General features: G+C 29.9%; 4 protein-coding genes across 10 annotated transcripts; all 4 read right to left on the bottom strand.

Annotated features, from left to right (window-relative positions):
• Positions 1 to 711: 711 nt before the first annotated feature.
• On the bottom strand, positions 712 to 5,830 carry LOC100806208 (uncharacterized). 7 transcript variants are annotated; one of them, XR_415752.4, is made up of 5 exons: positions 5,617 to 5,826; positions 4,407 to 4,808; positions 2,965 to 3,037; positions 1,730 to 1,978; positions 712 to 1,267 (listed from the first exon to the last, which is right to left on the bottom strand). XR_415752.4 is itself a non-coding variant. In XM_041017694.1 (4 exons), exons 2-4 carry the CDS (start codon positions 4,796 to 4,798, stop codon positions 1,880 to 1,882), a joined length of 564 nt encoding a protein of 187 aa, XP_040873628.1. In that variant the 5' UTR covers positions 4,799 to 4,813; positions 5,617 to 5,828; the 3' UTR covers positions 1,552 to 1,879. The 7 variants fall into 7 exon arrangements, 5 of the variants coding, with proteins under 5 accessions (XP_040873628.1, XP_006586210.1, XP_006586208.1 ...); XR_005892445.1 differs by lacking the exon at positions 712 to 1,267 and adding an exon at positions 3,999 to 4,209 and having other exon boundaries at positions 1,552 to 1,978; XM_041017694.1 differs by lacking the exon at positions 712 to 1,267 and having other exon boundaries at positions 1,552 to 1,978; positions 4,407 to 4,813; positions 5,617 to 5,828.
• Positions 5,831 to 9,239: 3,409 nt separating this feature from the next.
• Positions 9,240 to 14,135, bottom strand: LOC100812623 (transcription factor stalky). Its single transcript, XM_003530797.5, has 5 exons — positions 13,997 to 14,135; positions 12,708 to 12,779; positions 11,528 to 11,785; positions 10,709 to 10,975; positions 9,240 to 9,643 (listed from the first exon to the last, which is right to left on the bottom strand). Coding segments are annotated over exons 1-5 (849 nt in total). The 5' UTR covers positions 13,998 to 14,135; the 3' UTR covers positions 9,240 to 9,392.
• A 3,571-nt stretch (positions 14,136 to 17,706) lies between these two features.
• LOC100805674 (uncharacterized) lies at positions 17,707 to 20,307 on the bottom strand. The gene is made up of 4 exons (XM_003532197.5): positions 19,895 to 20,307; positions 19,392 to 19,607; positions 18,229 to 18,399; positions 17,707 to 18,054 (listed from the first exon to the last, which is right to left on the bottom strand). The coding sequence occupies exons 1-4, from the start codon at positions 19,898 to 19,900 to the stop codon at positions 18,001 to 18,003; spliced, it is 447 nt and encodes a 148-aa protein (XP_003532245.1). The 5' UTR covers positions 19,901 to 20,307; the 3' UTR covers positions 17,707 to 18,000.
• Positions 20,308 to 23,897: 3,590 nt separating this feature from the next.
• On the bottom strand, positions 23,898 to 24,651 carry LOC100305511 (alpha-amylase inhibitor/lipid transfer/seed storage family protein). The gene has a single exon (NM_001249481.2). The coding sequence runs from the start codon at positions 24,520 to 24,522 to the stop codon at positions 24,211 to 24,213; it is 312 nt and encodes a 103-aa protein (NP_001236410.1). The 5' UTR covers positions 24,523 to 24,651; the 3' UTR covers positions 23,898 to 24,210.
• Positions 24,652 to 26,158: the final 1,507 nt, after the last annotated feature.

Raw genomic sequence — 26,158 nt, 5'->3', positions numbered from 1 at the left:
AATACAAGACTAACGATGCACAATTTTTTTTGTAAACATTTCATCAACACTTCTCATTTCTTTTTATCTTTCTATTCTTTTCATATTTTTTTCCATGAAGTGTCCACAAACATTTTCCTTAATTAATACATAGTGTAAAAGTTGAACATGAAAATAAGGTCATTTGCTCTTATGTGTGGCTGACTCCTTGCGGTGGAGACGACACTTGAATGAATCTTCATGAGTGGTTGGTGCACACACGCACATCTTAGGCTTTGCACCTGATTTGCCTTTGCTTTCTTTTATGTTCAAATTCTCTGTTCCTTTCGTTACCAGCTTCACCAATTCCTTCTCAGAGTCTTTTACTTCTTTGCTTTCTTCCACATTTTTTCCCTTGTCAGTAGTCTCCTTTCTCAACAATGACTTTGGCAATTCTTCTCCTTTTGCACCTGACATCATTTGAATTTTTCTTTTCTGATTCTGGCACACAGAGTAAGTGCCAAATTACTTTATAACACAGCAACAAGTATAGAATTTATTAGAATACACTCATAATTAAAAATTATTTATTTTACACTATCATGCTATCATAAATTATTATTATATAATTGAAAATTAATTTATACTATCATGCCATTATAAATTAGTATATAATTGAAAATTATTAAATTTGAAACTAATTATTACTTTTTCTTGTGAATATCCCACTGGCTATTTTTTTTCCAACTTTTGTTTGTCTTCCGAAATTTCTTGATCCAGCTGGTGGATTTGTTGTATCTTTACCGAAATTTTTCTACTTTTATAATAGGGTGCATCTGATTCCTTTTGTACTGATACGAACTAGATGCACACCTTGCTTATATACTGATTGCTAGCCTTGGGAATGTTAAGAACTGTTGAATTTGAAGCTGAGAGTGGTTGCTTAACTTCAATTAAACAATTGACTCTGACAAATAAACTTAGTTATATAGTAGACTGTAAACGTACATACTATGCTCGTAGAGGATTTAGCTTGTTAGGTAGAGCAGTTGCGATAAGTTTATTACAGAAAATGTTGCTATTGTAAACATGTATCCAAGTTGATTATATTCTTGGTCTCCAAAATACGTTACCTTTCTCTTAAAGGATAGTTGCCAGCAAGTGCACACAGTATTATTTTACATATATGCAAAAAAAAAAAATGTATAAAAAATGTATCTTTATTAGTGGAATTTGAAGTTCTCGCTAACCCCTTCCTTCTAAAATTGCAGGGGTTTCATGTAAAGCTTTGTGACGTACGTAGCAACACCTGAAAAAAAGTAAAAACTAAGAGCAAAGCCTGCTAACTATCAACATAGTGCATGTTTGGTTTGGGGCAAGAAAATTAATTCTGAATCCAAAATTGATTTTAAATATATTTTTATATTTTTGGTTTCACGTTGAAAAAGAATTCAGAATTAATTCTGAATCTAGAATTGATTTTAGGTTAAAACAACCTTGAGTAAATTTTGAATTTTACTCTTAAGTTAATTTTATAATAAAATATTCAAAAATAAATCACATTTCTTCAAAATCAATTTTAACCAAAATCAATTTCATTAAAAATCAGTTTTACTAAAACCCATTCAAACACACACACATAGTCCATAAATATAAGTTAAACATGAAAACTAAGCTGATTAGTCCTTAAAGAGAATCCACTCTAGATAGTTTCACTTTCATTCGGCTATCATGTTTATGTCTTTCAAGTTGAGCACGAATCCTACTAAACCTTGGCAAATGAGGCTGATTCTCCACTATCCCATGTGTGGACTTGGAATTCAACTTCAGGTTGCTCTTATTTTTTGTGGCTGATGACTTGCTGTAGAGGCTGGAATACTTGCATGAAACTTCATTAGTGGTTGCTGCTTTCTTGGAGTCATCATTCCCCTGTTTGCTGCTTTCTATGTAAATAGTCCTGGTTCTGACCACTGCATTCATCAATTCTTGTTCTGTTGTACTTTTTCACTTTTTGCTGGAGCTGGCACACACAGAGTCAGTGGCAAATTACTTCATTATAACAGGCAAAAAGATCATACAGTATTTTTTATTTAATTGCACTATCATGCGATCATAAAGTGTTGCACAATTGAAAACTAATTTACAGTATGTCATGTGATTATAAAAGATTAAAAGTGATTACCAATTACTAGTACTCGGGTGATTGAAAAGGTCAATATATGATATAAAAGAAAGACATTTTCTAGGAAGGAACCAGCACTGCTCCTGCAGGGAACAACCGATTTTACACATGTAACATGAGATTATCAAGTTCTTGTGAAAATGAGGTGACTCAGATCTGTTAAAAGTAACTATTTACGTTTAATCTATATATGTGATTTTGAATTAATTAACCAGCTTGTTGGAGTAAGTGTGAGATAATCTCTATATAAAAGTGAAAAAGTTAAGTATTATATAATAATTTCTCATTTTTTGAGATGTTTGGTGATATTATTTTATTTTAGTCTTTCAATATATATTTGTTTTGTTTCAATGCTTATAAAATTTTGTTCAATTAGTTAATTTAAAAAATATTTGATAGAGACTAAAAGAAAATAATTTACGTATGAATTAAAATGAAAAAATAACTATAATAAAAGGATTAAAACAAAATAATAAAAAAAAATACATGAACCAAAATACGACTATATTTCATAAACAATTAACATGCTTTTTTTTTTGTCAACTCAAAAAACATATTTTAAGTCATGAAAAAGAATATATATGAAGATTAACATTTGAGAATTCTGTCTTCGTTAGTAGACATGCAAACTTCTTAAAATAACACAATAAAAAGAAAATCAAGTTCCGAAGTACTCTCTTTTTCAATCTTGCTCACACATTAGAAACGGAACAGCAAATATTAAGCAACACATAGTTTTGGGAATTCAAGAACTACACACAGCACATCAATTGAAATTGAAAGAACATACAAATTAAATGAGGGAGCTAAGAAGTATAACATACAGGTGAGAGGTTTTCTTGTAGTGAGATTTCAGGTGAAAGCTCTTCATTTGTCCAGCCATTGATGATCACAGCACTAATTTGCACATCGGAAAGAAAGAACTCAGAAGAAATTTAAATGAATTGAAATTGTGTTTAGAAATTATTGAGGGATATATTTATAGAGTCCATGTATAACTTATAGATAAGAGGTGAAATGATACAATATAAGTCTAGTCTAATCTAAGCTAGAATGACTGAATAAAGATAAGATCTATTTTCATTTAATTTAAACTGTAACAACTAAAAAAAAGATATATCCTAACTTAATTTAAATTATAAAAATTAGATAAACTACGCTAATTTAAACTAAACCTAAAACCTAAAATTAGACAACATTTGTGTTTAAATTATAAGATGAATTAAAAGATAACATCTTTATTTATGAGACTTAATTATATTTTTATCCCTTTAAAAATTTTTAATTTTTGATAAATTTTTTAACTCTAACTTTTTAGTTTGACACATTTTTTTTAAAAAAAAACTTGCGAACCCATCATATATCCAATAATAAGCACAAAAGTTTGGGGAAAAATTATCAAAAAGAAAAACAAAAAAATAAGGGTAAATTTGATTAAAAAAAAATAAGTAAAATTGAATACAAAATTTGCACAAAAAAAATAAAATTGGAATATAAATTTTAATTTTCTTAGGTGTAAAATAACTAAAGATAAAATTCCCAGATTAAGTTTGGCGTGAAATACGCTAAACTAATTTGTTAGAATAAAAATTGTGAAAAATTAAAAAGTTGATGAAAAAAAATTGTAATTAAGCCTATTTACAAATACTATTAGTCACTTATAAAGTAAATTTAACAACTTTTAGACATCTTAATAATCTCATGACACAGTTAACCACATGCTATTTATCAGGTTCATTTACTATTAACTTGTTTTGTAAAGTTAATCATATTTAAACATGCAATCAACCACGAGGGAATGTTTACCTAAAATCACCTAAAGTAATATTTTAATATGAACAGGCTCTAGAAGTTGAACCTTCAGTCACCAAAAACCTGAACCTTCTTGATTGTGAGAGTTGGCAGCAAGTTCACAGTAATTACTTAATTGTACTGGAACATTGTACTAAAACATAAACGGTGAAGAAAATGTATCTTTGATAGTGGAATTGGAAATGGAAATTCTTCCTAATCCCTTCTAAAATTGCAGGGGTTTCATGGAAAGCTTTGTGACATGTACACCGCAACACCTAAAAAGTAAAAATCATAAGCAAAGCCTACTAAAGCTGTTAACATTTTTTTCATATCTCACATATAGACCCAAATACATAGTCTTAGTCTATAAGCTGAAAATGAAACGTAGATCAGTCCTTAAACAGAATCCATCCTAGAGAGTTTGATTAGGCTATCACGTGTTCCAACTTGATCACAGGAAACCCTACCATACCTTGGCATCTGAGGCTGAAACTCCACCATCCCATACTGGGAATTCAACCTCAGATTGCTCTTATTATTATCATCTGTGGCTGACTTCTTGCGGTGGAGACGGCACCTGAATGAACCTTCATGAGTGGTTGGTGCACAGTAGCACACCTTTGAATGTGGACCTGATTTGCATTTGTTTTCTTTTATGCTCAACTTCTCTGTCCCTTTCCTTACCACATTCATCAACTCGTTTCCACCTTGATTCTGCTGATTGTGATGACCAGAAACATTGGACTTTTTCTTGGAGTCATTTATTTGGTTGCTTTCTATCACATTATTCCCCTTGTCAATAGCCCTCTTTCTGAACACCCCCTTCATCAATTCTTCTCCTCTTGCACTTGACATGTTCTGCATTTTGCTGGTTCTGGTCTTGATAGAAGTTGCGAGTTACTTAATATCACGGCAAAAGAAATATTATTTATATACCCTATCATGCGATCATGAATTGTTGATAGAAGTTGCAAGTTACCAAAAAAATTATTGAATTTTGTAATAATTACTTTTAACAAATTATTAAATTTTACAATAATTACTTTAAAAATCATTTACATAAACTATAAAGTGATTTCTACACTTCAGTAGATGGTAGCCGAAAGAGAAGAAATGGGTCAATGGTAACCAAAGGGAGAATATGCTTCCATCATCTTTACCTATTTCCATTACTAGGGTGGTTGGAGTCTCAAACTATTATGATGTAGAAAAACAAACATTTTCTTGGGAAGGAACTGCATCTGAAGGGAAGCACTGATTTTACACATAACATTAGATTATCCGGTTCTTGTAAAAATGAGGTAACCCAGGATCCATCAAAAATAGGTGTTTATGCTTAATCCATGTGATTTTGAATTTAATTAACCAACCCCACAACTTAACTTTCAAGATCCATGTCAAAAATCAAAGAAATTACATAAAGGTGAATATTTGAGGATTGAAACTAAGTTTTCTGTTTTCATTAGTCAACACAGGCGCACCATATTACTCGAAGCAAACAAATATGAAAAATTCTTAAAATTTTACACAGCAAAAAGAAAACCAAGTTCTGATTTCAATCTTGCTTCACGAATCAGAAACAGAACAACAATGCAGCACTTAATTTTGGGAATTCAAGAACTACACACAGTACATCAAATTCAAAGAACATACAAATAAGGGAGCTAAGAAGTGTAACATACGGTAGAGAGGGTTTCTTGGAGTGGGAGTTAAGGTGAAAGCTCTTCACTTGTGCAGCCATTGTTGATCACAGCACCAATTCGCACGTGGGAATGGAAGAACTCAGAAAAAGTTTAGAAGAATAGAAGTTGTGTGTAGCAATTTCAGATTAAGAGATACTCTGCAGAAAACAGAAGGAGGAGGTTTCGTCACTGTGATGGGTGTGTTCGTGAAAAAGAAAAAGAAAAAGATTTATATGAACAGAACGAATCTTTGAAAGCTCTTGAGAGGGTTACACGTTTTCTCACACATAACGTAGGAACTCGACACTTGGACTTGAGGAAATTATTGAGGGTTGTGCCAGCATTATGAATTCTATGTACAACTAATTAATACTCTCTCGAGAGTCGAGACTAAAACTATTCATATGTTAGGTTTTTTTTTTAAATATGTTTTTATTTTAATAAATATTTTTTTTTAACTTTTAGTCCTGCTAAATTAATAAATTATATATATATTTTTTAAAAATTTCATTTGCATTGTTATTAGTTAGAATTAAAATAAAATTTATTAATTATTAGAGATTAAAAATATATTTAAATATAATTTCTTTACTCTAAAATTATGAATAATGGCAACTCTTGAGAGATAGTGAAAAAGAAATAATAAATATGGCATGTGATATGATGAAAAAAAGTAAAAAGAGATAAATATATATATATATATATATATATATATGAAATACACGTGAATAAAAAAAAATTGAGATGAATAAATGTCATTATCCTAAAATTATTGATGTTTTAATTTTCTAAATCTTATATGAAAATTGCTTCGATACATGATACATACTTCTATTTAACGATTGATATTTTTGTATCTATTCTCTTCATAGACATTAATTATCTTGAACGAAAATATTTTAGTTTTTTAACAGAACATGTTTAGCGACTTAACCTCTCAAATCTATCTTAATTTTTAAATTGAATTTGAATATTTAAAATAAAATTATTTATAATTAATATAATGACAATTTCACTTATTTATCACAAAAGTAAAATATAATTTATAAGTTTGAAAGTACTTCAGCAATTTTTTTTTTAAAAAATAATTATTTATAATAATTTTTAATTATAATATAATTTATAGGAAAATACAAATATCTACGTTAGTTGGTGCACATTAGAACTTAACACCAAAAATTTAGAGTAGAAATTTATTAATTCTTTTGTTTAATTATTAAAATTTAATTAATTTAAAGATATTATTGTAATTTATCATTTAACTTAAAAAAAATCATTTCTATCTTTTTTCTCACGTTTCTCTCTCTTCTTTTTTTATAGAAAAGAGAAGTTCTAACTGATAGATGAGAAAAGAGAAAAAAAAAACTAGACAACGGATAGACTTATAATCCAAAAGCTGGATTTGGATATAAAACAAATCTATTGAAATGGATTTAAAGTAATTTGGATGTGAATGATTATGGATTAATTTTATATAATTGGATTTTTTTATCAGACCTAACTATGATAGCTTATCGGACACTTACAAGGTAGTAACAGTCATTTTCAATAATGATTATAATGATACTTCATGAGCAGTTGAGGATACATTCAACATTGGTAACGATTGTTGGAGAAACATTCAACATTTGCCGATTTTCCCCATCTTTCTCTAGAACCAATTTGATGGTTTATATTTGAGGATACACTTAATTGGTTGACATTTCATTCCTCTGGGGACAAGAATCACTATCTGCTTGTTTCACTTGATCTAATGAAGGAGACATATACACATATTATGTTGCCTCGTAATGATAGAAACTTTAATCCATTCGATCTAAAATTGGGGATTTTGGGATTCTTTCTCTTTCTCTTATAGAGGCCTGTTTTGTTGTATGACAAATGAAGGAACATGTAATTGAGAATTCTTGGACTCAATTATTGAGAATCGATCATCATCGTATATATTCCAAGTTATTGGTTGCTAATATAAGGTTCTCCAATATTGCGATTGACTAAATATGGCAGTATCTTGGTGATGTTAAGATCTGGAAAACAAGTAATGTTGTGCAGTCAAAGAGAAAAAAAAAGTAGAACATGTTAAAATTTCACCCAATATATCGTACGTATATGATATAGATTACATACCAAGCCTAGTTTTACCTTTGCTCATGTTAATTTCACCCAATAAAATATTATTTAATTTGAATGCCAAGAAAATATTAATAATACAGTTAATTAAGTTTTTTTCCTTCATTTTATGTCAGTTTCCATGTTTGGCCCTTCAAAAAAAATTGACCGGTCATAATTTCTAAAAAAAAATCTATTTATGATTTAGTCCATTTGTGATGATCTGCTGTTAAATTAGCTGTTATGCCACTTGCCACAAGTACAACTTGGTTGGTGTGAGAATTCCATGACAAAGAACATATGTAATGTTAGACTTGGGTATTTTCCAATACACCCCCTTCACGCCCAGCACTTATTGGGCTTGGTGTGTGAACCACAAATGGTGGGTGCTCAGGTATATAAGCTGCACTCCAAGAATTGAGGCAGCCGATGTGGGACTTGGGTATTTCCCAATACACCCCCTTCACGCCCCGTACTTGTTGGGCTTGATGCGTGAACCACAAATGGTGGGTGCTTGTCGCAGCGGAAGCGAATGAGAGATCCCAGGGTTAGAACCTGATATCATGTTAGATTTCACCTTAAAACCAATCAGCATTAAGTGAAGTTGCCCAACAGATATATAAGCTGCACTCCAAGGATTGAGGTAGCCGATGTGAAACTTGGGTATTTCCCAATATGTAAAATCTTTCTGTGGTAGTTAAAAATGACTTGAAAGACTTTAAATTTTCTGAAAATGTAAAACTGTCATAAATTCTTGTCTACATAGATATTTTAATCATCTTCCAACAACAACTCTGTTCTCAAACAAGAAACTAATTCAAGCTCTTTTTTCTTCCACTTTAGGATATAAGTAGAACAATAAGAATTTATAGAAATTTACAATAGAAATGACAAAACAAGTTAGTCCTGATGGGATAGCTTGTCTACTCCCCCAAAAATGACAGAAGGGATTAGAAATTTTTACACAAACATACAACAAAAAATTAATATATACACAAGCATACATATTTTTATTTATTTTAAAAATTATATGTTTCTATAAATAATAGAAGAATATGTATGTTTGTGCATATATTAGTTTTTGGTTTTATGTTTTTGTATATATTAGTTTTTAAAACTCAACTAAAAATCATTTCAAACCGATGCAAAGATGTTAATTTATATTTTTTATGCATGCTTCTTTTTTTTTTGTCACTGATCAATCTGTTTATCAATTAGAACATTGTAAGCATCAAGTGATTATTACAAGAAGAAAAATTTGTCAATTTTAGAAACAACTTATATATATATACGTTCTGTAATGCAATACTATATTCATGTCGTATACTAGTTGAGAAATGATATCCATATATATATATATATAGCGGATAACTTTTCAAACACTAGTAGTAACTTTGTAAGGGAATATATATAATTATCACAACAATTTATATCTGCGCATTTAACACCAACACACATATATATGTATAACAGTACGTTGTTGGTCCATAATAAGTACTAAATATTATTTTCGCATTTCATAATCATAACATTTACCGAAAGACATGCATCTTACTTTGCAGTTTGTAGCTTTTGCAAGCTAATTAAGTCTAATTCATAATCAAATCCAAATATTAATTGTGCAATTAAGTCGAATGTGTGCAAAACACATGTTAGATACAAAAACCTCAATCATCTGTGGATGATTCACATGTATCTGCAGAAGCTGCAACATCATGATCCGTCTTAAGAAGAATGGCTCCAAGTCCTGCTATCTCATTTTCGGGTATGAAGTTGTTCACATTATCCTCCAATATACGCTCTTCTGCATGCCTTCCATAATTTCTATGTAATTTCCAAAGCTCCTCCATACACTCCTTCAATGGTGTCAGGTATACCACCCGTGACCGTTTCCTTGAAGGGATTTTGCTCCCAAAATCTGAAGGAAATTAATTTAAGCTTCTTATCATTAGAGATATATAACGAACTAGTTACCTCCAGTAACGTGATTAATTAATAAATACTATTATTCACCATAGATAATGGTTGTAGCTTATAAATTTGGTTAAAATGTAAATTTTATTTTTTTATTTTTTTTTAAATTTATCATTTTAATCTCTTATTTTTTTTAATAGAAACATTTCATCTATCACTTTTAAAAAGTTTATAACTTTAGTCTTTTATTTTTTACTTTTGAAAAATATGTAATTTTGATCATTGTGATCAATTCCAAACCTCATCGATGTATTTGTAAACATTGTGTGACACATCTATTTATTATCCACATGACACATATTTTTTTAAAAATTATTTAATTGCTAACAAACTTAATTTATTAAAAAAAATTAAAAAAAATACATAATCAAGTCTGAAAATAAAAATAAAAAACTAAAATCACATATTTTTTAAAAAGTAAAGAATAAAATGTCTAAATTAAAAAATAAAATGACTAAAATTATAGATTTTTTAAAAGTAAAGGACACGATATCTCAATTAAAAAATAGTGAAATTAAAACCATATATTTTAAAAGATAGAGGGACCATAATTGTATTTTACCCTATAAATTTCTAGGGATATAAGTAATTTGAACCCCATTTGCAAATTTATCCCATCCAACTCAATCTAATTATATTTTTATGCCCTGATTTTAATTTAATGAATCCAATTAAAATTGGATTTAGAAATATGTTTAAAGTTTTGGACCAGAACAAAACATAATCCAATCCCATATAATTAAATTACAAATAAAAAACCCTTAACTAATTAAGTACACCTCAATATCAAGGTAATATATTGTTGATTTTACTGAAAGTTCTATAAAGAGAGTCTTAATTAAAGATGCCTCATATGTCCTAATTCTCTAGTTTCGTTTATAAATGTCTATTTATCCATAACATGTTATAGATGAAAAAAAGTTACATCTGACTCTAAATGTTAATTAAAGACAACAAAATTTGAGACTATTTTTTTCATCATTAATATTCATCGTTAATGGCTACATACCTTGTGGTGATATGTGTTGGACATTTGGGGTTGATTTATTGTTGTCTCCATCACTTGCAGGTGTAATATGGTTTGAAAGTTGGTCCTCATCCTCAACATTGAGACTGCTTCCACCATTTACATTTATAAAGTTCTTGTGGATTAATGGCTGAAGCTGGAGTTTCTTGGGGGCATTAATGGCTGAAGCTGGAGTTTCTTGGGGGGATAATTCACAAGCTTTGTGCAACACCGATTTATCAACTAGTCCGTTACGCCAAAGTGGAGTAGCTGTTCCATTTAATATATAAAACAAAAAATTAAATCTGACATTTAAAAAATAATCTCAAAGCAAAAGAAAACTCTCAAAATAATTAATAATGTGTTAAATAATAATAAAATTATTTATATGTCATAAATAACAATAAATGATATAATAACATTTAAGGAAAAAGCATTAAATGATACTAGTCATCCTATATATATAAATAACATAGTAACACGGTACAAATCATAAAAAAAAATAATGATCACATTTAATATTATTATAAATTTAAATTTTATTTTAAGAATATCTAGTAAGTGACTGTCTCATTTAGTATTAATATTTATATAATCTAATGAGTTAATATCTAGTAAATAGAGTTAGTAATAAATTAAAAATTAAAAAATATTTAATTCTGAATAAATTTAAAAATTAATCATTATTATTTATAATTAGGATAAAAGAAAATACTATTTGTTGCTTACATCAAACACGAAAGTAGCATATATGAAAGAGAATTTTATTTTCTAGTAGCATTGCATGTGTATGGAATAACAATCAATAAAATGATTGGGTACCTTGCGCGGATATGCAATGGACATTTGGGGTTGACATATTGTTGTCTTCATCAGTTGGTGGAACATAGTTTGAAAGTTGGTCCACATCAACATTGAGATGTTTTCCACCATTTACATTTGTAAACTTATTGTGGAATGACTGAACAACGGGATTCTTGGGAAAATAATTGTCTAAATTTCCTTTTAACTTGTATTGTGATCCACAATCGCTACACAACACTGGTTTCTCAGTTGGTCCATCATGCCAAAGTGGAGTATCTGTTCAAATTATATATCATAGGAACAAGGAAGAAATAGGTCCACATAATTTCACAGTAACTTCAAACTTTTATAACATATAAATTAATTAAAGTATTTAAAAGTAAATAAAAATGGACATTATTAATTCAAATAAAAAAGAAGTATATAAGTAAACTGAAATAAGCGTAAAAGAAATATTTTGAAAATGAAAAGTAATTCAAGAATATAAATAAATTGAGATTTTAAAAAAAAAAAAAAAACTAATGTGTAAAACTAACAAAATTAAATCTAACATTTAAAATCTCACAAAAAATCTCAAAGCAAAAGAAAACTTTTTTATATCAAGTAAAAGGAAACTTTTGGACATGCTATTAAATAATAGTAAAATTAATTATATGTCATAAATAACAATAAATGATATCGTAACATTTAAGGCCAAAATATTAAATACTTTTAATATTTAATTTATTAGAAGTCTTTTAGATATTATGTCATTAAGTTTTCTTTGTAAAATCTAAAAAATTATGTTGAGCAAATTCTGATTTTTTTATTAATATTTTTTTATAAATATAATTTTAGGATAGAATACTCACTTCTGATATTTAATAACATTTTTTTTACTCTCTTTAATTTTCATTTTTTTTAAAAAAAAATGGAGCAATTTATTGAGCCAATGCACTTGATTTAATTGAGAAAAGTTGTGATACATTAACACTTGCATAGTTTATACTATATATACTTCTTTGACACTTATTTTTTCTTCATGTCTCTGTTTTTATTATATTATATCACCTGTCATATTTAGAGTATTCTCTCTAGATGTCTAATAGCATAGTAGTGCCCATACATGCATCATTTTTCAATTAAGAAAATATTTTAAAACCAAATATGAAATAAAATCTAACAAAATTTTCAACAACCATAGAATGAGAGGACTTACGAGTAACTCCACAATGCGAACATGGACCTTTCTTCACCATGAGTGAATGCTTTTGTTCACCTACTAAAGCCACTAATGAGAGAAAAAAATGTTAGTAGAGGACCATCTTCATGACGGAGAAATTGAAAATAACTAAAATAATTATATATAGAGAGAGAATAGAATGAAAAAAAAAGTAAATAATGGAATGGAGAAAGTAATATTTAATTAAGTCAATTTTATAATTACATGAATATATAAAATTTTGAATTTTTTCATATCATTGTGTGTTTTTGTAAGGATTTATCGTTGTACTAAAATAACTTTTTTTTCTCTTTCTCTTTTTTTCAAATGTTAATTTATTTGTACCAAAATTAAAATGTTGCTATATATGTATATTTTGAAAAAAGAAGAAGAGAGAGACAAATTTCAACAAGCTATCTTATTTGGAGTGTATTTTAATATCATATATGAATTTTGGTAACTAACCTTATATGTGTTATAAAATTAGATGCATTAAAAGTTATTATTGTCAATTAAGATTGTCAAAACAAACATAAATGGATTTGAATAAACAACCTCAAAAAAATACTTGATTTGATACACCAAAAAATCTCACATCACTTACGAGCTGAGGATAAAAGTAGTTTATAAACACTTTCCTCCCTTAACCCACCGAGGTATCATTCAAGGATAAAATCGTGATGACCCACCAAGTGCCAAAGCAAACAATACCTTAAATGCAATAACCCTAACAATGCCAACCGACTTAAGGTACAGAGCTACCACCATTGGGGAAATTACATTGGTGTTGATCGATGATTTGAGTGGATCTGGGTTCAAATATCTCAAACAAGATTTTTGTATAAGTTGTTTGGATAGATAAGATGTGATTGAGAGACCCAATTAAAGGTGGTTAGTCAGGTTTCTGGTGAAGATTAATCATGACGACCCCCTACCCCAAAAAAAGCAAATTCAAAAGTTGACTTAGAAGTGTAATTATTGTCAATATTTATTAATTAAGTCATATAATTGTGATGATATATGTCAATTCAATTCCCCCATTTCAATAAGAAATGAAATTGGTACTCTGGCAATAAACAATAGAACTTTAATGAAATTTGGGATCACTACAAATCCAATCATACACACATCTTCAATTGCAAATTTTCTCAGGCCAATAACAATATGATAAAAAAAGTAAAAATACAAATGTGCAAGTAAAATAATTAATATGTGTATCGAACAAACTACCACAAAAAGAACAAAATAAGAAAATGGAGAATGGGAAGAGAGAAAGAGAGGCATACTTGCTGCTTTGCCAAAGAATAGCTAGCGTCACAGAGGAAGAGCGTTGTCGAAGAAAAAGAGCCAAACAGTCAAAGGAAAAATAAAGGGAAATGAAGAACATTGTCAGACATTGGGAAGGGGAAAAGATTTAATAGTGAGAAAACATTAAAGACAAAGGGTAGAAACGGACATAAGGAAAATGATATTTAAATAAAGTTATTAGAAAGAAAAAAAAAGCTATAGTAACGGGTCCACATTAATAAGAGTTGGAGTAATCGCCACGCAAAGTATTTTTTTAAAACTTAAAACATGTTAAATAATTATGGATTTCTTATTATGAGATTATGTATTTTGTAAAGTTATATTTTTTTCAATGAAAATAGTATACGCTATTTTTCAATGAGTTTCAATTTTTCTAAAATGAAAGTTTCGTTGTAGCGTGATGTCAATTCATTATGGAGAAACTAAATTGATTTTGGTTTTCAAACACAAATTTTGGAGCAAAAATAAAATCAAACAAAGAAAATTATTGTTGAGATGAAATTCATAGAATTCTTCATATAAAACTCATTCATAATCAATCTTCTAATTCAATGCAACCAAAAAATTTAGAATAAGATCACTGAATCTCTACAAATACGTACAAGTATTTGATCCAAACCTGACATCAAAGCGTTGCACAATTTCAATTCATATATTGGATTTGAACTTGCTTTCACGTAATCCAAATCCCTAAAAGCTAGATTGATCACTCCTAACATGCATTTAAGCATAGAACTAAAATAAGGTCACATTAACTACCATAATTGATAAGAAAAACAAGGATTACATACTTAAATTCTATTTCAATCACTTAGCAACTATGAACTTTAGCTCATTTATGAATGATCCAAATAGATCCTCAAAGAGCAACAATGGAGGATGAGAGAGAAGGTAGAAAAGAGAAAGAGAGTTCAAAATTCTATTTCAGAGAAATGACAAATGAATCAAAAGTCTTTTACAATGATGTTACAAGCTCTTTAAAAAAACTAAGATCACATTATTTTTTATGCATTAAAGAGTTTTCCCTGCAGCAAAATTATACTAATGAACTAAGGACTCAACACTTGATCTACATGCTTTTGTATCTTGTTCGTCGAGGCAAAAGGTTAACTTGTTGGGACAAGTTTTTGTTGACTTCAAGTTCTTTAGCTTTGCATAATCGTTGTGGTGAGATTCAACTTCACTATAACAAATCTTCTTCGTCATTTCCAGCTGATCAAGGGTCCTATTTTGCTATGGCAAAAACAAATCTTGTTGTGGCGAGATCATCTCTGTAACTCTTAAATCTTTGATGATCAAAATATCCTCTTGTAACATCAAAATTTACACAAAAAACATTAAAAAAAACTATCTTTTTAAGTTTCTAAAACTAGTTTATACAATTTATTAACAAAAGATCACAATTATGAACAAAAATTCTACAAAAATTAAGATAATTGCTCACAAAATAAGGTGTAAAAAACAATTATCACTATCACATGCTAAAAATCTCTCTTTGTTACACAGTCCGTTAAAAGACGATAACCAAGATAGGTGTCAATATTAGTAGTAGGTCAAATACCTAGGACTTCAACCAAGTTATCCCTTCTCACCCATTGACTTATTTAAAGCAAGTAATTTGTGACTTAGCTAAATTCACTTTAAGGCATCATACTACACAAAAACAATTAAGAGTGGCGGATACCACTTGCATTTGTGATTGATTGGCCCTACAAAACAACAAAGAATGTATGACAAAAGAAGTGGTCATACTAGCTGGTATTTAGACCCATTCCAAAGAATATAGTGATACTGACTAGCACCACGAACCCCACATAAAAAAAGACGACTAACACTTTGTCCTTGGAAACCAAAATCAAGTAGAGTCCACTAAAGGAAATCCTAATTGTCTCAGGCTTTCTCCATGTTCACTTTAATAGCTGTCTAGCCTTCTTTGCCTCTCATCCTATGAATATGATGCAAAATTTAATGGGCAAGAATAGTGATGCATTGCATTTCATTTAGTTTTACTTGTCCACTATTGTGGCATATAGGAATTAGTTTTAGTTAATTTTTTCTATTTTTTTTTATCTTTGGTGGAATTGGTTGTGCTTTAGGTGTTGTGTTTTTAGGTACCAATTTTAGAGTTGGAGGACACTTTTTACAACTTAGAGAGCCATTTGGGGAATTTGAGATGGATCACTGGAGATTGTAGATGTCATGAGCAGTATCAGAACTGTGAGATATAGTTCACACCCGTAACCAACAGTATGGATCAACGTTGTGAGACATGGATCAAATAGAATTATCTTTCGTCCCCCTCCCTAGAATGAAGCTACATTGGAAAGACCCAATAAGATCATGGAGGAGCAGTTTAATTATGGTCACCAATAGATCACCTTATATAGGCTAATGGGGCAAAATTCCTTCGAAGTTGTAGGATGATCCACTTTTGGAATAAGAGTAATAAGAGTCTCTAAAAGTCTTGGATTAGTTGCGATTCATTGCTAAAAGTGTCTTTAAATGATTCAAAGAAGGCATAAAATCTACCTGTAATGGGTTAGTAGCAACTGACTCATGAGAAACAAATAAGTTCTCGTAATACCTCAAAGTCTCAGCTCGTAATGTATCAGGACCAGTACATGGCACCAAGACCTGTCCTCCAAGAATAGACCATGAATCTTATTTCTCTTGTGCCTAATTAATGAGAGTCTGGGTGTGAAAGAATTTTGTGTTCCTACCACCAAACCTATGAAATGATTTACTATGAGTGAATCTCTTTCAAACCTTCAAAATGGCTTCCCCGTTCTTCATTCTCAACGTTTCATACTCCTGCACTAATGTATGCTTTCTTAACATTAGTTGTATCCTCACGAGCTACTAGTAGATTGTCCCACATCTCAGCTATTTTGCATTGAGATACACTAGCTAGAGAACTCATCAAAACTCAATGCAAATGTTATTATGGTCTTAGCTTTGATACTATATTCTGCCTTTTTTCTTTTCATCCTCAGTCCAGTCACTCGAGTGTTTTTCTTTTCTTTCACCATCTATCTCATACGTAGGTATTAATGGGTCATTTTCAACTGTATCTCAAACGGTCAACTCATCTCACATTATCTTCTTCATGTGCGAAATCCTTCATAAGAGTTTGATTGATTTAGAGGTTGATTCATTGGGCCTTTATAGGATTAACCTATTAACTTTGGTAGTGCTAGATGAAACTATAACTGGAATCATAGGAGAATGACTTGATCGAACAACTAATGTTGTACTTTTGGATTCTCAAGGTGATACATCTGCTCGAAAAATCATAGGAGAATGACTTGAACGATTACTACTCTATCTTTTCATTACTGTTATCTAAAACTAAATTCATTATTACGGAAAAACTACCAACGAGTGAAAAAACTTTGTATCCTCACGTATAACAAGGATCTGAATCTTCTCCCCCAACATTATTTTTTTTCTTGAAAATGACATGTTCTTAGCTTTTCTTATTTTAAATTCAAAAACCGTTATAATTAATTATATATTTTTTTATAATTTTAATTTAATTTATCTCAATTAACTTATGTATATTTTTTTTAACTTCATCTAAATTTAAAAGTAACTGTAACCGCAACTAATTTTCGATAGTTTTAGGATTCATTCCATTCAGCAATCGTTCTGTCAAGATATAGGGAATATGCAAAAGAATTAGCTGATATGGACTGATAAACTTTTTCACTACCCCGTTTCTTTTTCATTCTTTACACACCTTTTCAAACACAGTTTCTAGTCATAACAATAACTCAGCCCATAGTACATGAAAGACTAAAAGGAAAAAGTGAAACAAAAAAGAACCCTCTAAGTTGGCAAGAAGACCATTCCAATGTCATGACTATAATAATAGTCTTCTTGGACTCAAAATATGCTGCTTTTACTTGAGCATCATCCAATTGAAGTATCTATTCCTCTATTTCAGGTATATGTACATTGGCATCAACACATTCTCTGATTTTCAAGCGATGCAAGTTGGTAACAAGCAACTAGAAAAGAAGCACAACCCTCTCTTCTGCACCCAATAAAATGAGAAAAAAACACAAAATTAGAAAGTGATCAAAACTTTATCAAAAGATGCAAAGAGTTGAAAACTTGGAAAAGGAAAGTAAGCAAAATTAGACCAATTACAAATTAAAATCTTAGTTGTAGGTTAAAGAAGTAAAAGGGTGTGTGTGTAGGGTTGGACCTTTTTAGCTTTGGCATAAACAAGCCCCGGTGAGATCTTGTACAAGTCCTCATCAACGGGTTTTGAAGTTGGCCTTGGCAGTGGAGTTGGGCTGGGTGATTCACTATCCACATCATCACTGATCCAATTCTTTAATTTCGTTTCTTTTTCATGCTGGTCAACCACATTTGCCTGAAATGTCAAAAACACATCAATTTAAGAACCAAAACAATTATTTTCTTGCTTTACATAAAGTCCTATTTGAGGCTACGTGTCTCTCTACCCATGAATTCTCATATAACAAAGTTACTTCATTTAATAAAAATTTCAATACTTTGGTTTGTCTAATGTTGCATCAGTCTTTAGTGCACATGAAAAAAAGAACTTGTTATTACCAGCGAGCGCCCGTGTTAATAATTTCACACGCTCTGTGACGCGTGGATCATGGAGGTCATTTAATAATTAGAACTCAGGAGGCCCCATTATAGAGTGGGACCAACCATCCATGGAGGAATCAGAGATAAAGGCAAAATTGCTTTAACACTCACGGTCTAACCCCACGACAGGTATGATTATGATGTTGAATTTCGTTTCCTGACCACGTACTTTGATAATTTCATGTTCTTTTCAGGCCCTTCACTTCTTTTTTAAAAAAATATGAAATTAAAATAACACTAGTGATTGTGCATCCTAAAATAGGATGGATAGGAGTGAAAAGGAAAAAGAACAAAGAAAATAGAATTAAAACGAGATAAAAAAAACAACACGGATAAATTATTATATTTTTTCTTAAAATAATCAAGAGGAAATTATATATATTAAATTATAGTCTTTACACCTAATCATAAAGTATTATATATATAGGATAATATTTTAGATTTTTACAATAACTAAATAAAAATCATATACTAAGATATTAAAGTCTAATTAGCATGGCATACCCGGCCTCCATCTTCATACTTAATTCTTGAATCTTGATATTAACCCTATGGATATTTTAGCTCTTAATTTTGTAAAATGACTTTTTCTTTTGCTTTTTAACAACAACAAAATACACAATAAACAAAATTAGTTAGGTAATTAGAAATGGATGGGAGTTGTTGTCGAGCATAGCATTTTGTTTTCTTTATCCAAAATTAAAATATAAGAAGAGGAGGTTTAGTGACACATAGATATATGCATACCCTTCTGCGAGGAACAACGATCATGGCGGGTGTGACAACATTATTCTCGTACAAATCCCCTGTAACATAAAGGTCACGTTCCTCAGACTCAGAGTAATTACTACATCGTAGCAAACCAGCTTGCCTCGCTGACTCGAAGCACTGTGTGAAAGGTAGGTTATCGTTCCAATCCCAACTCCCAAATGCTGGCACTTGGCTCTTCTTGTAGTACCATTCCTATTACACAAACATACACACAAAAGAAAAAAGAAAAATAATTAGAAACCATAGAGGAACCAATATAGTTTGCATGATCAACCAGAGTTATAAGATTTATTTTGTGGTTGAAGAAAAGGGTTTAAGGATTGATGGGAGAAGGAAGGAGAAGTTGTGGGTTCCAAGCTCTCATTAATATTCTAACATAAAGCTAACAACTAAGATTGACCGATAAAAAAACCATAACAAAGCATATAGCAATTAAGAAGATGAGTTAATTAAGTTGAAGACATGAGAAAAAGACTTACTTCCATTGCAACTGAACTAAGGGAGTAGTGAAGCCTGAGTTTCAAAGAATGGTTTGGAAATGGGATGATGATCTTTGTTGTGTGTGTGAGTGTGTGTTTGGCTGTGCTTTAAAAAGAGAATACTGCATGTGGGTTGTGACAGTATGTGAAGTAGAGAGAGAGAGAGAGAGAGAGAGAGAGAGAGAGAGAGAGAGAGAGGGTAAAAGTTTGGGGTGATGGGGTATGAGGTATGGGATCTAAAGCAAAATTAATAAAGTAATTTTAATTGGAAAGAAACCAGAAAACGAAGTTTCACAGTTTCAGACACAGGGACATAGAGGTAAGATGCAAGGTGAGGAGGAGAGGTCGAGAAAGTGAAAATGAGAGGGCATGGTAGGTTGCTTTTGTTATGATTCATTTTAAATTCGATCTTCAGCTTTTATGTTTTTTGACAAGTTCTTCAACTTTCTTTTTTGAGGTCAAGTTCTTCAACCTTTTTATTTAGGTGGTTGGTATATACTTTTCACCGTGATAGTTGTTATAATTAGCATTTCAAATATTTAGTTCAAGAGCATTTTGGTAATTTAGAAGTTGTATAAATAAATTAATTTCTTAGAGAATAAAAATCTCACTGTGTCCATTTTTACAAAAGCCTAAGGTTATGTTTACATATGACACGCATGTTTGGATGTTAGTAGAGCTTAATAGTACTTCTTCTTCCCCAAGCAACAAATTCTTTTTTTTCCTTATTAAACGGCCAATATAGGCTATGTATGATTTCTTTTTTTGTTTGGGGTGCTTCAAACAGAAAATGTTTGATTTTTCCTTATTGAAGAGTAAATTTAGTTTTGTGACATATTTGATTATCCTCTAAAGTATGTTTGCACATTAAAATTTTGCTTGAAATTCATTTTTGTAATAAAAGTAAAATTTGGATTGCTTTTGTAAAATCAATTTGCAATCATACATAAGTTAATTTGAAAACGTTCAAACATGCATTTAGTCCTTAAATTTGTATCTTGTTATTATTTTAGTCTCTGAAATTAAGAAAAACTTCAACAAATTCCTAAATGTTTTTAGGATTTCATTTTATTCCCTGAATTAATCTTTTTTTTATATTTTGATCCCTAAACTTATATTATTATTATTATTATTATTATTATTATTATTATTATTATTATTATTATTATTATTATTACTTAAGTCTTCATATGGGGACCAAAATGAGAGAAAATTTTGATTTCAAGGATTTGTTTAAGTTTAAAATAACAATAAAGATAAATTTAAAGACTAAATTAATCATATACTCCTTTATTTTATGCTTTAGAATTTGGAAATATATGCATTGAAATTTTTAAAATCACATTTCAAACATTTATCCAAACATAGTTGTGAAAGTTGAGAAAGTGCTTTTGAAACTTTCAAAACAAATTCTCAAGTTTCAAGATTAAAAATTGGACGAAGAAAAAAGAATGCGTGCATGTTTAGATTTTTTTTTAATTCTACATGTTTAAATTAAATTTTATAAATACAAGTTTAAATCAAAAAGTATGTTCTAAACTTAAATTTGATAAAAAGAAATAAATAAATTTATTATATTATGATTTATATTTGAATATTTTGTGTTTAAAGGTATGTTGATGAAATAAAATTTATTTAAATAATATTAATTAAAAGTACTTTTGCTTTTATGTAGTTAATGCAAAAATACAAATCAAAAGTGCTAACGAAAAACATTTTTTTAAAGAAAAAAAATCCTTGATATGAATTTGAGTTGAAACTCGCTTTAATAACAACCTTAAGTAAAAGAGTACTTTGAGGGACAACCAAATACCAAATTAAGTTTAATAGGATGAAAGAAAATGAGAGGTGACCTAATGGATATTTAAACATGTTCTTGTATTAAGAATAAAAATGCTTTCCAATTTTCCTAACTGACATTCAAACAATATAAAGACAACTTAAACCTTTCTGATAAAATATTAGAATGATTAATTTAATACTAATATTTTAAAGATTCTGATACATGTAATTTTGCAAGAATAAACTATGATTTTATTTTTTTCTTTTTGTCTGTATATACATGTGTGATGGGGAATATGACCAGAGGACGTAACCAGTCTGTCAGTTTCTGCCTCGTACTAAAATGTTATCTTCAAAATGACTTTTAAATTTTATAATATTTACTTTTTTACACTACCATTATAAAACTCACATCCTTTGCACTTCATTTTTTTTTTTTAAATGGATCTCCTATAGTTAAAGATTACTGAGTGGCCTCTGGCCATCATAACTGTATATATTCAGTTTACATTTTAATATACTTATAAGTTATAATTAATAAAGAGTTATCTTCGATCCATGGATCAATTCATCTGAGATTATTTCAGTATAATTCGAAATTTTAAATTTAAATCATTAAATATTTAATGAAAAAATTTATGAGTCATAACTATCTTACAAGTTTGAATAGGATACTAGTGGCTAAAAAAACTAATAAATAATTGATAATGATATTTTGTATAATTCAAAGATAAATAAACACAATTTAAATGTAACTTTTTGAACATGGGAAAGTATGAATATCCTGCTAGTGCACTATATTAGTCATTTGCTTTGTGAAACAAAGCACGAGGAAAGGAGCAGGAGGTGTAAATTGCGTCTTTTTGTGGCACTCCAAAGGCTCCCCTTGCCAGAGATGGTTTTAGCTTTATTTCCTCACACGCGTAGCCTCAGTGAACTTGGTGCTTTGTGCAAATGCATGCTCATTCGGTGCGTGTGTGAATGCTCGTGACTCCTTGCTAGTACTCTGCTAGACACGTTGGTCCAACAATAAGTTAAAAATTGCAGAGGTCAACAACACAACTAAACTAACAACCCAGATTCCACAGGAAACTTCTTCAATGCTTCAGTATTTTTTGCATTAAGATCCGTTGATTTATAGCATTAAAAGTAATGTTTGGTTTTGATCTATATGATTGAGGTGGCTTTTATTTTGCGTGACCTTCATAGGTCCTGCCTGCATCGTGAGAAACAAACACTGGCTGACCGTTAAATATGATGTTTTTTTAAAGATTATTGTGAACTGTCTATACCGAATCAAATTTTTGTGGTTTCTCTCTCCTCTTCTCTTTCCTCGTAAGAGGGGTGGCTCAGAATGTTAAATCTCACGTCGAGAAGTAAAAAAATTAAATATGAAGAAAAGATCTATAAACCTTAATTTAAAATTTTAAGTTAAAGTGTTTGTCAAATTTTCTTATAGTTGTTTATGACTCAATGGTATACATCTCTTCTCATTTGGTGCACCCTCACATATCTGACCCTTCATTTTAATCGCATGGCTCAAAAAGCTTTTTCAATATGCAGGACTTTTAAAGTTAAAGTGCGATGTTAAATTTTCTTGGTGATAATTCAATGGTGTACATCTCCCCTCATTTGATGCACTCTCACATATCTTACCCTTCATTTTAATCGCATGGCTCAAAAAGCTTTCTCAGTGTGCAGGACTTTTGAAGGTCATACTCAGTAGAAGCCACTTATGATTGATGATTGATAGCAAGCTACTGTAGCAACCTAGCTACCACTAAACAAGTTTATTTTTACAGTTTATGAAAATTACAATTTGATCAAAGTGGCCTTGAGCCCAAAACCAATGCTTTATGTCAGATTCTAGCGTGTTTTGTTCTACATCATATGTGTTTCTTTGGTTTGATGTCCCGTCTGGGATCTATATTTCGAGTAAATTTACATCAAAATTAATTGTGAAATAATGGAAAAGCAAGTATTATATGCTTTGAAATTGACACACGCCAAGGACCTCTATCATCCAACTAAATACATGGGTAGTGTACAACTAAGTATGTTAGTGGCGAATCTAAAACTATGTTATATGTAATCTATCATATAAAAAAATATGGAAGAAACAATATTACATTTTAATTAGTTAGTTGTGCTGATCTTTTATACACAAACAGAGACTGTCGTATATGAAAGCAAAACAGATTATATATGAAAGATTATATTTGCTTCTAACGTCATGGTTCTTTACATTAAATATATTGGAGGTCATACTTAATTTTCCAATGATTATTGAGCTTTTTGACCAAAAGTACTACTCATACTAACAAATTCAAACAGTCCATCAGTCTCAAACGTTTAAATACATAGACTTATAATAATGTATACAACCAAGAAGAAGAAAACATATTAGCACACAAAAAAAAGAGATATAGAAATTAGAGTACGATTATTTCCTTTTTTCTCAATAGGTCATCTATCTGCAGAAAAAAGATTACAACACACAAAGAGAGCACAAATAATAGTTCAGAGAAGCTTAATTATGAGCAATTATCTGGGGGAGTGAGATTGCACTTTGCAGGAAGTGAAGTAGCAAGAGTTCGATCAATTCCAAGAAAAGGCAACTCTGATGAGTTCTTGTAAGAGCAAAGGCATTTCAAGTCAGCACCAGCCAAAGCCTTGCAGCAATCAGGGGATGGATCAACTGGGTTTGGCTGAGTCACTGAGGGCTTGCAAGCCTCCAATCCACCTTCATCCATGTTACAGAGACTAAGACCTTTGGACCCTTTCCACATAGAAGAAGCCATTACCACAACCACCATTAATAGTGCCACAAACTTCTTTTGTTCCATCCTTGATCAACACAATTGCACCACACTAGCTACCACTGATCTCTTTGAAACTCAATTGAAGTTTGATGACTTGTGGGTGTGTTGCCCATTTGTGGATCTATGATTTTGTAGCTTAATTATAAATAAGGGAGGAACTCTAAAATTGACCACATGTTATGGACCCGTGAACAAGAATTGGCAGCATGTGGAGTCACGGGTACAATTCTTGTGCCATTTTGATTATTGCTATATTATAGTACGTAGGATTTATAATCATACATCGGTTGTGGAATTTTATGTGGGGTCAAAATTTTTTTCAATGAAATTTCAAGTTTCGATATAGAGTCATAATTCAGAAGCAATAATTGAGGGAATCAAAAGCCAAATTGCTATTTCTTCTTCAAAGGTTAAATTACACTTGAAAGATTCTCTTATTAAGGAAAAAATTTCGTGTGTAGAATTGTCATCGTTATTATAGACTTTATCTTAATAAAAGTAAAAGTATTAATACTTATAAGTATAAACATTTAGAGTCTACACTAGCATATGTTTTTGATAATATATATTAATATTTTATATCAATACAATTATTTGTTAATATAATACAACAAACTGTTAATGTTGGCCCTAATGTTTATATAACACTTTAATTTTTATAGATAAATTAAGTTATACTAATAAAAGTAATCTTAACACTGGATAACTTTTGTATATATGTTAGTAAAAAACATATATTTTAACATATTTCATTGAAATTTTTTATTATTAATCGAAATCTATTAGAAATGATAAACTTTGTCATTTCTAATAAGTCAATAATAAAGAGTGAGTTGAAGAAAGTGCGTATGTTACTCATTTAAAATTAGGAAAATGTTAACTAGTATTTTTAAAATATTGGTTAAAAAATTAAAAGAAAAAATATTTTTATTGAGATATGTAAAATTATGTTATTTATAATTTTTTTTATATTCTTATGTAATTTTTATAATAAATACTTTTTTTTTAGTTTCTTAATTAATATTCTAAATACACTAATTAACAAACAAAAAAAATCTTAAAATTATCCATTGCAGTTCCAGACATGAACTATATATATCCACATCCTTTGGATTTAAGAGGCATCTAATCATGCATGTCTGGGAACTAGCAAAAACATTTTTTGGGATCCGAAGTAGAATCGTAGGCATTTGTTTCTTGTTTCTATTATGTTGTGTGGACTTGAGTGATGTAGACTTTTTATTCCAAGTGAATATTTTGATCTTTATATTTGTGGACGAGAGTAATTGCCCATCACGAGCCAGTTTGTTACAAGAAGCCAGTCTTTGTTAGTCATGGAACGATGGATCAAGGTACATGACCATGCATGCATTTTGGTATAGATATTATTTTATATTAGTAAAATTTAATTTACTACAACGTAATTGTAAAATTTTTATCATTGAATTATGAATTGATATATTTTTTATTTGAATTCTTTTAATTAAATTCAAATTCCAATATGTAAAATGCCACTTTACCAAAACAAAATGGCGTGGCGTGACATGAGATAATATTTTTTTTGGCAAATAAATTTATGGCATTTCATTAAGGATATCAGAGAATATATTTTGAGGAATATTGATGATCTAGCAAGCTTGTGAACAACAATATTAGTTTG

Source organism: Glycine max, chromosome 8 (genome assembly GCF_000004515.6).
Source record: "Glycine max cultivar Williams 82 chromosome 8, Glycine_max_v4.0, whole genome shotgun sequence".
Lineage (NCBI taxonomy): Eukaryota > Viridiplantae > Streptophyta > Magnoliopsida > Fabales > Fabaceae > Glycine > Glycine max.
Note: the sequence above shows the minus strand (reverse complement) of the source record. Positions and strands in the feature narration are given on the sequence as shown.